Raw genomic sequence first — 16,762 nt, forward strand, 5'->3', positions numbered from 1 at the left:
TTAGGATGATGCAAAAGGGAGTGGGAGAAGAGGAAAGGGGAGCTTAGGGAAGGCCTCTTGGAGGAAATGGGCCTCCAATAAGACTTTGAAGAAGGGCGGCCAACCCGGTAAATTTGTGTGTACCCCAGCACTTAGAACAGTGCTTGACACACAGTATGCCCTTAACAAATACCATTAAAAAGTACAATTATTATTATTATTATTATACAGACCCGCACACGCCCCCACGGGTGAATTTCGCAGTCAGTGACATCCTGCTCAGGCACAAATCTTCAAAAGAATTAGGAAAGCAGCCAGGCTGGGATAGGAAATGGAGAAAAGTCTGGGAAGGTTTAAGCCAAGTTTCCAGCCAGGGACGTATTCCTTCCTCCCCTGGAGCGACCACGTGAGCCACGGCTGTGCTTTTGGCCGAGTTTCTCTCCGCGGGGCTCGAGGGACGGGACAGAGGGTCAGTGTTGAGTTTTTCTGCGTCAGATCCAGGAAGTTTAAGGGATCAACAGGCCGGAGAGCGGCGGGCCGCTGGATCCAGCCAGCGCTGTCTTTGTGTCGGGAGGGGGATTTTGGGAGGCATTTTGGATTTGCTCTTTGCTTCCCCAGGCTCCCCTGCCACCTTTCTATCCCCGTCAGTCAGTCAATCATATTACTGAGTGTTTACTGTGTGCAGAGCTCTGTACTAAGTGCTTAGGAGAGGACAAAATAACACTAAACAGACACATTCCTTGCCCACAGTTTTTTCCTAAGAAGAACCTGGGTTCTGGTCCCGGCTCTGCCGTTTCATTCATTCATTCAGTCGTATTTATTGAGCGCTTACTGTGTGCAGAGCACTGTATTAAGCGCTTGGGAAGTACAAGTTGGCAACATATAGAGACGGTCCCTACCCAACAACGGGCTCACAGTTGTGACAGACAACAAAACATGTGGACAGCTAAGTCGTCAGAACAAATAGAATTAAAGCTAAATGCACATCATTAACGAAAAAGTCTGCTGTGTGGCCTTGAGCAAGTCACTTCACTTGTCTGTGCCTCAGGTCCCTCATTAATAAAATGGGGATTAAGACAGTGAGCCCCAGGTGGGGACTGTGCCCAACCTGATTAGCTTGTACCTACCCCATTGCTTAGAACAGTGCTTGACACATATTAAGCGCTTAATACCATCATTATTATTATTATTCTAGACTGTAAACTCCTTGTGGGCAGGGAACGTGTCTACTAACTCTGTTATATTCTACTCTCCCAAGTGCTTAGTATAGCGTTCTGCACACAGTAAGCACTCAATAAATACCATAGATTGATTCTGAAGCGTTTTTTTTTATTAATCGCCACTCCTCTCCTCCCAGCTGCTAGTCCTGTAGGACAGCTGTATCCCTCTAATAATAATAATAATAATAATAATAATGGCATTTCTTACGCGCTTACTATGTGCAAAGCACTGTTCTAAGTGCTGGGGGCATACAAAGTGATCAGGGTGTCCCATTTTACAGATGAGGTAACTAGATTGTTACCTAGATTGTAAGCTCCTTGTGGGCAGGGAACATGTCTACCAACTTTATTAGATTGTACTCTCCCAAGAGCCTAGTAAATGGCTCTGTGCACAGTAAGTGCTCAATAAATAAGATTAATTGATTGAATGATCATCGCGTCCTGGCCTCTGATCCCAGAGCCTTTCAATCTCCCAAATGTGATTCCAGGGGCCGTGTTTTCCCCGGAAACAGGCAAGAACAAGCCCTCTCCCTCGGAAACATCTTATAGGGGAGGCAGTGCGGCCTGGTGGAAAGCGTGCAGGATCCGTAGTTGGGAGGCCCAGTTCTAATATCGGCTCCACTTGGTTCAAATCTCGGCTCCACCACCTTGACTTCCGAGCTATTTCAGGCAAGTCACAGAACTTTTTATTTTTTTTTTTATGGTATCCTTTGTTAACAGTGCTTGCCACATAGTTAGCGCTTAACAAATATCATAATTATTAAGTGCTTAGTACGTGCCAGGCATTACACTGAACGCCGGGGTAGATATGAGCTGATCAGTTGGCACACGATGCCTGTCCCTCAGGGGCTTATAGTCCTACAGACGTAACTGAGGCACAGAGAAGTGAAGTGACTCACCCAAGGTCACAGAGGAGACAAGTGGTGAAGTTTGGTTTAGAATCCAGGTCCTTCTGACTTTCAGGCCTATGCTTTCATTTTTTGTATAATGGTGATAAGATCCCTGGCCTCCCTCCCTCTTAGACCCAGAGTCCCCTGGGTGTGAGGGGGATTGTGTCTGACTTGGAATCTGATATGGTATCTGTTGAGGAGCTTGGAACCTGGCCAATGGTTAACTGAGGCCATGATGATTGTTCATTGTGGGAGGTGTGTAAGTCTTTCTCATGATGAAGGCCTCTCTTAGCTTTCCTGGTCAGGCCCCCCTCCTGATGGGAATGGGAAGGGAAGGGTTCTCCTCCGCTTGGAGAATAGTGATTTTTTGTGGTTCGCTTGTGGGCTGCCATCCTTTCCCTTGGGGAGAGAGCGAGCAGGAAGCCTTCTGGAAGCCAGCAGGAGCTTATTCTGTTGACTATTGCACTTGACGAGCTGCTGCTTCTTCTCCTAAACCCTGGGCTTTTGGGGCAGGAGAGGACAACGTGGGGTGTGCAGTTCTGGTTTTACCTTGACAGGGAGTCTCCGGAGTGAGGCAGGGACCGAGGCCCGTCAGGGCCAGCAACCTGAGGTCAAAGAGTCCCTGAGCCAACTGAGCATCTTTGCCCCCAATGATCTGCTCAGACCCTTCTCTCCTTGAGCAAGCGTAGGCCAGTCAGCAAATCCAGTAAATCCTCCCCGAAATCCAAACCTCTCCCTTCCAAAAATTTGTAATCAACCCGCCTCCCATCTCGCTGTTAAAGGAGCAGAGCGACATCCTCCACTATCAAGCACCATAAAGATCGGGGCTCTTCAGTCCGGAGAGACTCGAGACGGGGGTTTAATAATAATAATGGTCATTGTGATATTTGTTAAGTGCTTACCGTGTAGCAAACACTCACCTAAGTGCTGGGGTAGGTAAAAACACGATAATCAGATCAGACATGGTCCCACAAGAGGTTTGTAGTCTAAATTAGAGAGAGAACAGGTATTTAATCCTGACTTTACAGATGCGGAGGCCCAGAGGAGTTAAGTGACTTACCCATGGTAACACAGTAGTCAGGTGACAGAGCTATTAGAACCCAGGTCCTCTGCACTTTTCACTAAACCACACTGATTTCCCTAAAAGTATGGGCAGAGTGTTCTCCAAATCCCACCACACCGGGACAAAGTGGGGGCCTCAGTGGAGTGAAATGTGGGGCCTTCAAATTCATTCATTCAGTTTTATTTATTGAGTGCTTATTGTGTGCAGAGCACTGTACAAATTCTTGGGAGAGTACAATAATAATAATAATAATAATAATAATAATGTCATTTATTAAGTGCTTACTATGTGCAAAGCCCGGGCTCTTTCCACTGAGCCACGCTGCTTCTCCAATAGCACAATAAACAGACACAGGCTCCCTGCCCACAAAACAGACCCAGTGAATGGTAAATATAATCACAGCTCTTAGTAATTGCTCACTGTAAATTAAATGCTGGGGTATGTACAAGGTCTGTTTATTGTTATACATAATTGTGTATGGAAGGTGTGTCTGTTTATTGTTGTATTGTGCTCTTCCAAGCGCTTAGCACACAGCAAACGCTCTATAAATACAAATGTCTGACTGACAGACAAGGTTATGAAATGAAACACGGTCCCTATCCCATATGAGGCTCATAATCTATCACCCCCATTTACAGAGGAGGAAATGGAGGCCCAGAGAGGTGAAATGACTTGTCCAAGGCCTCCCAGCAGTGGCAGAGCAGGGATTCGAATTCGTGTCTCCTGATTCCCAGTCCTGTGCTCTGTCCACCAGGCCGTGCTGCCTCTAGGAAGACCTGTGGAATTTGTTCGCACAATCATTCAGTCCATAGTATTTATAGTCCAGGGAGCTTCCAGTCCCTCTAGACTGTAAGCTTGTCGTGGGAAGGGAGCGTTTGTTCATTTATTCATTCATTCAGTCGTATTTATTGAGCACTTACTGTGTGTAGGGCATAAATAGGAACATTCCCTGCCCATGATGAGATGTAACAGAACATATCTAACAACTCTATTGTATTGTACTCTTAAGTACTCTCTCAAGTGGTCTCTATAGAGTAAGTGCCCAATAAATACACTGATTGATAGAGTTAGGAATAATAATAATAATAACAATAATGATGATGGTATTTGTTAAGCACTTAGTATGTGCAAAGCACTATTCTAAGCGCTGGGGGGATACAAGGCGATCAGGTTGTCCCACGTGAGGCTCGCTGTCTTAATTCCCATTTTACAGATGAGGGAACTGAGGCCCAGAGAAGTTAAGTGACTTGTCCAAAGTCACACAGCTAATTGGTGGAGTCAGGATTTGAACCCATGACCTCTGACTCCAAAGCCCGGGCTCTTTCCACTGAGCCACGCTGCTTCTCTAAGAAGGCTGCTCTATGTTGAGCCTTGGGAGTGGCAGGGTCCGTCTCTTGGGCTGATTCCTGGGACTCTTCCCCCAGACTCTTCCAGGAAACGGAGAGGACTCCCCTCCAGGCACGTCAAAGTTGTGGCAGTCGTTCCAGCCTTTTTAAAAATAATATTTCAACCCTGGAAAATCCACAAGCTTCTCCATAAGCGATGTGTGGGAGGTGATTTTTAGCAAGGATATGAAGAGCGATCAAAAATGTAACTTTTTTTTTTCTGCAAATGAGGATTTCAAACCCTCTCCATTAAGAGCTGGGAAGAATTAAAGAGATTCATCACCTCTTAAAATACCTGTGGCTCCTACACCTTGGCTATAACATGCCGCTCAGGTCTGATGCCAAGGAGCAGTGTGGCCTTATAGATAGAGCACGGGCCCGGGAGACTGAAGAATCTGGGTTCTAAATCCCACCTCTGCCATTTGTCTGCTGTGTGGCCTCAGTTTATCTGTAAAATAGGGATTAAGACCGGGACTTGGGTTCTAATCCCGGCTCCACCACTCCAACCTGACTAGCCTCTGCACATAGTAAGCGCTCAATAAATACGATTGATGATGATGATGATACCCCAGGCAGAGTACAGTGCCTGGCACATAGTAAAACACTTAACAGATACCAGGAAAAAAAAACAGGTCTAACCTGATTTAGTTTGAATCTTCCACAGTTTTTTGTACTTCCCAAGCGCTTAGTACAGTGCTCTACACATAGTAAGCGCTCAATAAATACGATTGATGATGATGATGAAACCCCGGGCAGAGTACAGTGCCTGGCACATAGTAAAACACCTAACAGATACCAGGAAAAAAAACCAGGTCTAACCTGATTTAGTTTGAATCTTCCACAGTTTTTTATTACAGTGTCTGGCACTTAGTAAACGTTTAACAAGTACCATTAAAAAAAAAAAAGTTTCCTGAATCTTTCGAGTTCAGGTGAACAGATCGAGTCGGAATTCTTGGCCCCATTACAGCGCGAATGACCATTTGGGGCCTGTCTGGTTGCTGAGACACTGAATCAGGAGATCTAGGTAATTGGGCTCCACAAAATAACGTAGGAATGTTTATTCTTCTGCCAGATTGAAGCAGGGCCGAAGGGGGCTGGCCCATCCGTGGGTATAATTAGCCCATTATCACTGCTTCATTACCGCCTCTGCCTGCGCTGGGTTGATTTCCAGGTTGCCACCTAAACCCGTCGCCTGTTTCTGGGGGCAGTTCCCTCCAAATTTGGCTTCACTGAGTTTTTAAAGGGTTTCTTCCATCCTCCCTTTCTACATCCATCTCATTTCTGCTCACTTCAAGCGATTGATCTTGGATTACCAAGGAGGTAGCCTTTTCTTTTTTGTAAAGAAAAAATGGCATCTGTTAAGCGCCGACTATGTTCCAGGCGGCGTTCTAAGCGCTGAGATAGATACAAAGTCCATGTCCAGGCCCCACACGGGGCTCCCAGTCTTAATCCCCATTTTACAGATGAGATAACTGAGGCATAGAGAAGTGAGGTGATTTGCCCAAGTGGCAGAGCTGGGTTTTGAAGCCAGGTCCTTCTGATTCCCAGCCCTGTGCTCTATCCATGAGGCTACGCCGCTTCTCTAACAGCAGCCCACAGTAGTCCGACCCCCTTCATGAGATTCTGCTCCATGTTCAGTCCTTCATTCATTCAGTCATATTTATTAAGTTCTGCGTGGCTCAGTGGAAAGAGCCCGGGCTTGGGAGTCAGAGGTCGTGGGTTCGAATTCCGCTGCACCAACTGTCAGCTGTGCGACTTTGGGCAAATCACGTCACTTCTCTGTGCCTCAGTTCCCTCATCTGTAAAATGGGGATTAAGACTGTGAGCCCCCCCCCCGTGGGACAACCTGATCACCTTGTAACCTCCCCAGTGCTTAGAACAGTGCACATAGTAAGCACTTAATAAATGCCATCATCATCATTATTATTATTACCGGGTGCAGTGCACTGTACTAAATGCTTGGGTGAGTACAATATAACAATAAAGAGACGCATTCCCTGCCCTAACAGTAGCCCGGCCACCTTTGTGGGATGCTACTCTGGCCCCCCACACTCAGTCTTCCAGCCCCCTCCGCCCCCGCAGAGGACCCACATACTTTCTTGACCGGTCCTCGCACCCCGTCGTCTGTCCCCGTGTCATCCGGCCGTGGCTAGGCCTGGAACCACAGGCAAGGCCCTGCATCACCGGCATGGATGTTCACGTCCAAAGTTTTCCTACCTGGCTGTCCGCCCGCCCGCCCTCCTCCCGGTGCTTGACTCGGGGAAGCGGTTCCCACTGGTTTACGGGGTGTCTTCCCCTCAAACACACACCCCCATCCTGCCGTTCGCTCAGATGCCAGGTGGTTTTCAGGCCTGGGCGTGTGAATAGCCTTGGCCGAGGGCCGTCTCTATTTTTAGAGCCGTTTTCAGAGAGCGCTCTCCTTGCCTAACCCGCATGGCTGCCTCCTTGTCCGTCTGTTTCCAAGCCGGGGTGGCAAAGGATGTGGAGTTGTGCGGCAATTAGGGTGGATTTGTGCCTGGCCTTGTGGGCAGGGAATGTGTCTGTTGTTTTATTGTACTCTCATCATCAATCATCATCAATCGTATTTATTGAGCGCTTACTATGTGCAGAGCACTGTACTAAGCGCTTGGGAAGTACAAATTGGCAACATATAGAGACAGTCCCTACCCAACAGTGGGCTCACAGTCTAACCCAAGTGCTTAGTACAGTGCTCCGCACATAGAAAGCGCTCAATAAATACTATTGATTGACTGACTTGTGGAAGGAGCCGGGGACTGGGTGTCACAAGGCTCAGGGTTTTTTTTAATGATATTTGTTAATAATAATAATGATGGCCTTTATTAAGCATTTACTATGTGCAAAGCACTGCTCTAAGCACTGGGGAGGCTACAGGGTGATCAGGTTGTCCCACGGGGTGCTCACAGTCTTAATCCCCATTTTCCAGAGGAGGTAACTGAGGCACAGAGAAGTTAAGTGACTTGTCCAAAGTCACACAGCTGACAGTTGGCGGAGCATTTACTATGTGCAGAGCACTGTACTAAGCACTGGGGTAGATACAACTGTATTTTCCAAGCGCTTAGTACAGTGCTCTGCACACAGTAAGCACTCAATAAATAGGATTGAATGAGTAAATGAGTGACTTCAAGTTCATCAGTGGATAAAATCCCTGTCCCACAGAGGGCTCACAGTTTTAAGCCCCATTTTACAGGTGAAGGAACCGCGGCCCAGAGAAAAGACGTGACTTGCCCAGGGCAAGTGACAGAACCGGGATTTCAAGTCCTTCTGATTCCCAGGCTGTGCTCTATCCATTAGGCCACGTTGCTCCTCTCTAATCCCAGCCCTGCCCCATATCTGCTGTGTGACCTTTGGCAAATCTCTTGAACTCTCTGGGACTTAGTTCCCCGTCCATCAAATGGGGGTGAATTACCTTCCGTCCCTTCCCACCTGGATTGGAAGCTGATTTGGGCAGGGCGGGGCATGATCGGATTGTCTCATCACCTCCCCGGCGCTGAGCCGGGATAATAAATACCATAATTACTCTTCACGGCTCCCTGGGGCACCAGCTGGTGTTCGTACTTCAAGAACACTCTTCGGAGAAGGTCAGAGCGATGGTTTTTGGAAAGCCCGTGGACCGGCAGGACTATAAACCACAGGCGTTGGCTCGTCTGATGCGACGCTGGGAATTGCGAGAACTTTGATCTTGGCTTATCGAAGTCACTGAGCAAAATGACACTTTGTGGTGATAAATAGATAAGCTTTCCGGTGACAAATAGAGCACAGGCTTGGGAGTCAGAAGGACCCGGGTTCTTATCCCGGCTCCATCACTGGTCTGCTGTGTGATCTTGGGCAAGTCACTTCGCTTCTGTTCCTCAGTTACTTCTTCTGTATAATTGAGATAAAGACCGTGAGCCCCATGTGGGACAGGGACTGTGTCTAACCTGATTAGCTTGGATCTACCCCAGCACTTAGTATAGTGCCTGTACATAGTAAGCACCTAACAAATACCATAAAATAAACCCACCGTAACTTTTTTTTTATGGTTTTGGCTTCCCACCTTCAGTCCCAGCCACTATGCTGAGCACTGTTGGGTACAGAGCCCTGTCTTGGCCATCCCACTATCAATCAATCGTATTTATTGAGCACTTACTTTGTGCAGAGCACTGTACTAAGCGCTTGGGAAGTACAAGCTGGCAACATATAGAGACAGTCCCTACCCAACAGTGGGCTCACAGTCTAGAAGGGGAAACCCACTACAGCATGGGTTTCCATTCCGGGATTTGTACGTCAAGGAAGGGTTGAGCGATCCGCGCTGGTGGATTGCAATCCTCCCCTAGGCGCACTGATGGTTGGGGAGGTAGGGAACGGTCAGGAACCTGGGCGGGACATCGAGCGGACCTTGGCCCTCCTCCGCTTCCCGGCCTCTGCCCCGGCCTGACTGCGCTGGGAGGCACAGGACAGTATGTGTGAGGGTGTGTAATAATAATAATAATAATAATGGCATTTATTAAGTGCTTACTATGTGCAAAGCACCGTTCTAAGTGCTGGGGGGGATGCAAGGCGATCTGGTTGTCCCATGTGAGGCTCACAGGCTTAATTCCCATTTTACAGATGAGGGAACTGAAGCATAAAGAAGTTAAGCCCAAAGTCGCACAGCTGACTATTGATGGAGCCGGGATTTGAACCCACGACCTGTGACTCCAAAGCCCGGGCTGTTTCCACTGAGCCGTGCTGCTTCCCACAAGCCCTCTCATTTAAGGCCCAGCTCCTCACTCACCCTCCAAAAATGATGGATCCAGAGCTGTGGGAAAGGCCAGTCCGGGAGGAGGAGGGAGTCCAGCTCTAAGCAGGGTCCCAAGGGGCCCAGCCCTCCCCAGCCCAGGATGGGATTCTAGACTGTAAACTCACCTCTAGATTGTAAGCTCGTCGTGGGCAGGAAATATAAAAAGTTTGGCATTTAAGTGCTTACTATGAGCCAGGCACTATACTATACTAAGCGCTGGGGAGAATACAAGCAAATCGGGTTGGACACAGTCCCCGTCTCACATGGGACTCACACTCTCCATCCCCATTTTACAGATGAGGTAACTGAGGCCCAGAGAAGTGACTTGCCCAAGATCACACAGTAGACAAGTGGCATAGCCACTTGAGAAGCAGCGTGGCTCAGTGGAAAGAGCCCGGGCTTTGGAGTCAGAGGTCATGGATTCAAATCCCGGCTCCACCAATTGTCAGCTGTGTGACTTAGGGCAAGTCACTTCACTTCTCTGGGCCTCAGTTACCTCACCTGGAAAATGGGGATTAAGACTGTGAGCCCTCTGTGGGACAGCCTGATCACCTTGTAACCTCCCTAGCGCTTAGAGCAGTGCTTTGCACATAGTAAGTGCTTAATAAATGCCATTATTATTATTATAGCCGGGATTAGAACGCATGGCCTTCTGACTCCATCCACTGTGCCATGCTGCTTCTCAATATTTATTTATTTTACTCGTACATATTTATTCTATTTATTTTATTCTGTTAGTAGCTTTTGTTTTGTTCTCTGTCTCCCCCTCCTAGACTGTGAGCCCACTGTTGGGTAGGGACCGTCTCTCTATGTTGCCAACTTGGACTTCCCAAGTGCTTAGTCCAGTGCTCTGCACACAGTCAGCGCTCAATAAATACGATTGAATGAATGAATAGGTCTCAATATGTCTGTTTATTAATATATTGTACTCTCCCAAACGCTTTAGTGCAGTGCTTGGCACACAGTAAGCGCTCGAAGAATACGATTGACTGCGTGCTGCGGTGTCTGGTGATAATATTTATTTATTTATTTATTTATTTTATTTGTACATATCTATTCTATTTATTTGTACATATCTATTCTATTTATTTTATTTTGTTAGTATGTTTGGCTTTGTTCTCTGTCTCCCCCTTTTAGACTGTGAGCCCACTGTTGGGGTAGGGACTGTCTCTATATGTTGCCAATTTGTACTTCCCAAGCGCTTAGTACAGTGCTCTGCACATAGTAAGCGCTCAATAAATGCGATTGATGATGATGATGATGATGATGATGCCTGGGAGGAGCGGGAAGCGGGCTCCGTACGGCTTCATTAGGGCCAGAGGAGAGGGCGGCACTAGGGAAGACTTCCTGCTCCGCTCTCAGTGGGGCAGAGGCAGGTTCTGGCAGGCCTGGCTGCTGCCCGTGGCAGTTTTTTTCCGAGGACGGAAGGAAAGCGTGCCGAGCTAGAGGGACGGGGAACTAAGGGAGAGGGAGGCAGGAGGTCCCCGGAAAAGCGGGGTGATCTCTGTGGGCAAGGAGAGGGGAGAAGCTGGGGCAGAAGCCTGGTGGGTGGCTCCCATCCCAGAGCCAGGAGACTGATTCCTGTTTTCTGACCCTGGAGCAGAGTTCGGGGGCTCGATTTTCGTATTCGTTCATTCCATCATTTTCATTGAGCGCTTACTGTGTGCAGAGCACTGCACTAAGCGCTTGGGGGGTACAAGTTGGCAACGTGTAGAGACGGTCCCTACCCAACAACGGGCTCACAGTCTAGAAGGGGGAGATGGACAACAAAACAAAACGTGTGGACAGGTGTCAAGTCGTCAGAACAAATAGAATTAAAGCTAAATGCACAACAGAAGAAATAGAATAGTAAATATGTAGAAGTAAAATAGAGTAACAAATCTGTACAAACATAAATACAGGTGCTGTGGGGCGGGGGAAGAGGAGAGGAAAAAGGGGGCTCAGTCTGGGAAGGCCTCTTCGAGGAGGTGAGCTCTCAGTAGGGCTTTGAAGGGAGGAAGAGAGCTAGCTTGGCAGATGTGTGAAGGGAGGGCATCTCGCCCACTTCCCCCAAAACTGGGACTCGGGCTTCCTTCACTCCTGCCATGCAGTCCTCTAGACTGGAAGCTCACTGTGGGCAGGGAGCTCTGTTGTATTGAACTCTCCCGAGCGCTCAGTAGTGAACTCTGTACACATTAAGCGCTCAATAAATACCACTGATGATGCAGCCCCCAACTCCGCAGTAAATGAGCTAAAAATACTCCTTGCTGATCGGGGAAGTTCAGCGACTTGCTTGGATCACAGCGGGCCAGTGGTGAAGTTGGGACTAGAACCCAGGTCTCCAGATGCCCAGGCTTGGGCTCTTGTCTCTAGCCAATTTTTTTAAAAAGAGAACCCAGTGTCATGTTTATAGCCGGAGCATGCGGGAACGGGATTTCCCAGAGTCACGGGGAAGGCCATTTTGACTCTGTTGCTGGTAGTGTTTATACCTCTGGTGAGATCCTTGTGTGGGGCCAGTGAGATCCCTGTCATGGGGCGTGGGCCAGCTTCTTTCCCGTAGTGCCTCTCTCCCCCTGCTTTCCCTTAACTAGAGGAATGGCTCGAAGCCATTCCCAGTCCTGGTTATCGCTCAATCAATCAATGCTATTTATTGAGCGCTTACTATGTACAGAGCACAGGGCTAGGAATTCCACAGGCAGGGTGAAGTGAATTTAGCCTTCATCGTCTCCGGAAAGCCCCTTCACACCCTTTCCACGCTCGGAAAGGAAAAATTCCCGATGGAGGGAAATGAGGGGGAATTTGGAAAGTCGGTTATCGGCGGCGTCTAGGGAAATCCTCAGATGGCAACTCTGGTGAGAGGCTTTTCTGGCCGATTGGGTCCACTAGAACTGACGGTAGGGAAGTGGGGTTTTAGGGCGGGTCACTGAGAAAATGTTCGCTTCAGGGTCCGGCCGGGGGCTCTTTCACAGGACAGTGGGCGACGAGCAGTGAAGTCGGTCTTGTTCCATTCCAGCAAAACTGGCAGACAGGTGGCTACCCAAGCCCTTCCCGCTCTTCACTGGCCTCTTCTTTATTCCTTTCCATATCAACTGCCACAACCTTCTGGCATGTGTATATTACGTTCACTCGTCTTCCCCCTCTTTTTAACTGGAATCTCCTTGACGGCTGGGATCACTTATTTTACTACTTCCAAATGTCCCCACCGCCTGCTTTAAGATGAATCACTTCTGGGCCCAGTTTCCTCATCTGGAAAAGGGTGATGAAATAGCTGTTCTCCCTCTCACTTTAGACTGTGATCTCCATGTGGGATGGGGCCTGGGTCTGATCTATGTATTGTGTTGTTTTGCTTGGCACAAAGTAAGCGCTTCACAAGTACTACAAGCGCTATAGCTCTCGTACTACTGTGAGGGGACTGGGACACAGATGTGGCTTCCCTGTCCTCATGTTGGTTTTTCTGCCCTTTCCATTTTCAGGTGCTTACGTCATGCCGGGCCTTCCTCGTCGCGGCTCGAATCCCCACCAAGGTGAGCCGGCGGGAGGTGGGGGGCAGGAGCAGGCAGCCAACCTCACCTTGAAGGTGGTGGTGCCCATGGCTTCTCTGGGTCTTGAGGGGAGGAGCTGAAGTTTGGGGGCTCCCAAGGAAAACCCGGTCGGTGGTTTGGGGAAGGAAAAGACCAGGATCCATGCAGCCACTCCCCTGTCTGCCCCTGCTCCTGGGGCTAGCGGAGGACCGGCAAGGAAGATGGGCAGCGTGGCAGGATGGTGGGGGCCAGCCATCAGCCTTGTGCCTCTGCTGTCTGATGCCAGCCCTTCGTCTCCATCCCCACCACGATCCACTAGACCGGAACCCCTTGAGGGCAGGGAATGTGTCTTACCCACTCTATTGGACTCTCCCATGGCCTTAGCAATCAATCAATCAATCAATCATATTTATTGAGCGCTTACTATGTGCAGAGCACTGCACTAAGCGCTTGGGAAGTACAAATTGGCAACATATAGAGACAGTCCCTAGCCAACATTGGGCTCACAGTCTAAAAGGGGGAGACAGAGGAAAAAAAAACACCAAACATACTAACAAAATAAAATAAATAGAATAGATATGTACAAGTAAAATAAATAAATAGATAGGGTAATAAATATGTACAAACATATATACATATATACAGGCTCTGTATAGCACAGTGCTCTGCACACGGGAGAGTGTCTGCTCTTTGAGTGCAGGGATCATGTTTCCTAAATCTATGTCTGTATGTTTGTACGTATTTATTACTCTATTTATTTATTTATTTTATTTGTACATATATATTCTATTTATTTTATCTTGTTAATATGTTTTGTTTTGTTCTCTGTCTCCCCCTACTAGACTGTGAGCCCACCGTTGGGTAGGGACCGTCTCTATATGTTGCCAACGTGGACTTCCCAAGCACTTAGTGCAGTGCTCTGCACACAGTAAGCGCTCAATAAATACGATTGATGAATGAATCGACTGGACTCTCCCAAGCCTCAGAACAGTGCTGTGCAAATCAGGAGATTGTAAGGCCCTTGGTTGGAAGGGTTCGTATCTACTATGTTGTACTCTCCCTAGCTCTCAGTACAGTGTTCTGCACACCAGAGATTATAAACTCCTTGAATGCAGGGACCGTGGCTACTAAGCGCTTAGTACAGTGCTTAATAAATACCATTGATTGGTTTCCTCATTGGGTTTGGTCTCATCTTCCCTGGCTCCCCATGTCCCAGGATGTAGTTCCGGGAGAGGTCTTGGCTCAACCCCAAGCCAAGTCGGCCGAGGCGGTCAGCGGACCGCGGTCCTCTTCTGCTCTTCAGGAAGGGCCATTCATTCAATCATATTTATTGAGCGCTCACTGTGTGCAGAGCACCGTACTAAGTGCTTGGGAAGTCCAAGTTGGCAACATCTAGAGACGGTCCCTACCCAACAGTGGGCTCACAGTCTAGAAGGGGGAGACAGAGGACAAAACAAAAAATATTAACAAAATAAAATGAATGGAATAAATATGTACAAATAAAATAGAGTAATAAATACGTACGAAACAAACATGGGTGAGAAAGGTGACTCTTTGACCGAAGCACAACACGCATGTCTTTATAAAGTTGTGTTCCCCAGCTTGCTTCCCCAAGCTGTCTGGTGAACAAACCTGATTTTCTGAATTTTCCTCCTCCCGTGAAAATGCTTTTCGGTTCTTTTCCTCTTGCAGCTAGAGCTGACCTTCAGCTACCTGGAAATCCAGGGGGTGACCTGCACAAAGCCCGGCCAGGTGAGTTAGTCTCCCGGAGAGCACGATGGATCTGCTGACCGCAACCATCGGTAATCCCTGAAAAAGCCCATTTCCTCCTCTTTGATTTTTTTCCTATTTAAAATCTAGCAAAGACAACCAAAGAAAGGGGAGGGAGAGTAATGGGAAAGTCGACTCTACCAAAGCACCAGAGAATGGATGAGCTGTGCCGATGAGCCAGCAAGGCTTGTCCTGTGGCCCCGATTGTTATAGTAATAATAATAATATTTGTGGTATTTAAGTGCTTATTCTGTGCGAGGCACTGTACTAAGCGCCGGGGTGGATACAGGCAATTCGGGTAGGACACAGTCTCTGTCCCACGTGGGGCTCAAGCCTTCATCCCCATTTTACAGATGACATAACTGAGGCACAGAGAAGTGAAGTGACTTGCTCAGGGTCACACAGCAGACAAGCGGCGGAGCTAGGATTAGAACTCAGGTCCTTCTGACTCCACTAGGCCTAGCTATTTCTCTGTTAGGCTAAGGTCTTGAGTCCCGTGGTATTGTGGAGATTCTAATGTCTCTTCGGGCGAACATGGACAAGAGAGCTTCCTGGTGAGGAGTGAAATGTAGAATTTTCGAGTCCCCTTTTCTCCCACCCCTCTGCCAATCTCAGTGTAGGTGGCCAGAGATAATAATAATAATAATAATAATAATAATGGTGGTTTTTGTCAAGCGCTTATTACGTGCCAAGCACTGTTCTAAGCGCTGGGGTAGATACAAGGTAATCAGGTTGTCCCACGGGGGGCTCACAGTCGTAATCCCCATTTTACAGATGAGGCAACTGAGGCACAGAAGTTAAGTGACTTGCCCAAAGTCACACAGCTGGCAAGTGGCGGAGGCGGGATTAGAACCCATGACCTCTGACTCCCAAGCCCGGGCTCTTTCCGCTAAGCCACGCTGCTTCTCGAAGAATGAAGGATCTGCTCAAAGGAGGGCCCGGCCTGTCACTTGCAAGCCCCGGGATTCCCACGTTTCTATCCCACAACCTCCCTCTGACTGACACCTGCCTCATTTTCATACCTTCTGTTCTCAGTTTCCCTTCTGTGAGGAAGTGATTGGGGTCACCACTTCCCTGCCTCGAATTACGCTGTCCATTGCTGCATCCATTTGTGGCACTGATTGAATAAGATCAATCAATCAACCAATCGTACTTATTGAGCGCTTACTGTGTGCAGAGCACTGTCCTAAGCGCTTGGGAAGTACAAATTGGCAACATCTAGAGACAGTCCCTAGCCAACAGTGGGCTCACCGTCTAGAAGGGGGAGACAGAGAACAAAACCAAACATATTAACAAAATAAAATCATCATTCATTCATTCATTCAGTTGTATTTATTGAGCGCTTACTGTGTGCAGAGCACTGGACTAAGCGCTTGGGAAGTACAAGTTGGCAACATATAGATACAGTCCTTACCCAACAGTGGGCTCACAGTCTAAAATAAATAGAATAGATATGTACAAGTAAAATAAATAAATAAATAAATAAGAGCCAAACTAATGTTGACCCGGGTTCATTCAATTCATTCAGTGGTATTTATTGAGCGCTTCCTGCATGCAAAGAACTGTCAGTCTCTCGACCCATCCAGTCCAAGACTCTGCCCCCTCCAGAGGCTCCCGGATGACTGAAGGAACCCTGTGGTTGTTGCCTTACTGGACACCCAGCTTTGTGGTTAGGGAAGGATCGGCTAACCCCCCTCGCTGTCCCCCCTTGACCCAGCACAGACCATCCAACACCCCTGACTCTTCCCTCCCTCTCCATCCTTGACTTTCCCTCCAGTGACCCAGCGCAGATCACCCAACATCCCCGACTCTCCTCCAGTCACCCATCGTGGGCCATCCAACACCCCTGACTCTCCCCTCTCCACATCTGACTCTTTCCCCTCACCACAAATGACCCAACACTTGCCCATTGTCAGAAATCTCAGTAAGGGAACTCAGTATGCATGGGGAAAGTAAAGAATTTGTTTTCAGCATCCATGGTCCCACTCTTTGGGAAGGCTTTCCCTCCCCACCCTGTCTTGGAATCTCGTCAGACTAATGGGGCTACGGGGGAGGCTAATCTTCCATCCGTCAGGCTTTCCCTCGACCTTGGCGCGTCCAGCCTGAAGGCCCCATGGAGATTGAGCTTCCCCAACCTGAAAATAAACACCAGGCTGGACCCAGAGCCTCGAACCA

The 16,762-nt window shown here is 48.3% G+C and overlaps 1 protein-coding gene across 2 annotated transcripts in view; it reads left to right on the plus strand.

Moving 5' to 3' along the window:
- CARMIL1 (capping protein regulator and myosin 1 linker 1) overlaps positions 1–16,762 on the plus strand; it is a 107,450-nt gene that overhangs the window by 21,876 nt on the left and 68,812 nt on the right. For both annotated transcript variants that reach the window (XM_038771150.1, XM_038771151.1), the window contains exons 3-4: positions 12,770–12,820; positions 14,510–14,569. In XM_038771150.1, coding sequence (XP_038627078.1) covers positions 12,770–12,820; positions 14,510–14,569 — 111 coding nt within the window. The remainder of the gene's footprint in view (positions 1–12,769; positions 12,821–14,509; positions 14,570–16,762) is intronic.

The sequence above is a fragment of the Tachyglossus aculeatus genome, chromosome X2, assembly GCF_015852505.1.
Source record: "Tachyglossus aculeatus isolate mTacAcu1 chromosome X2, mTacAcu1.pri, whole genome shotgun sequence".
In the NCBI taxonomy this organism is placed as follows: domain Eukaryota; kingdom Metazoa; phylum Chordata; class Mammalia; order Monotremata; family Tachyglossidae; genus Tachyglossus; species Tachyglossus aculeatus.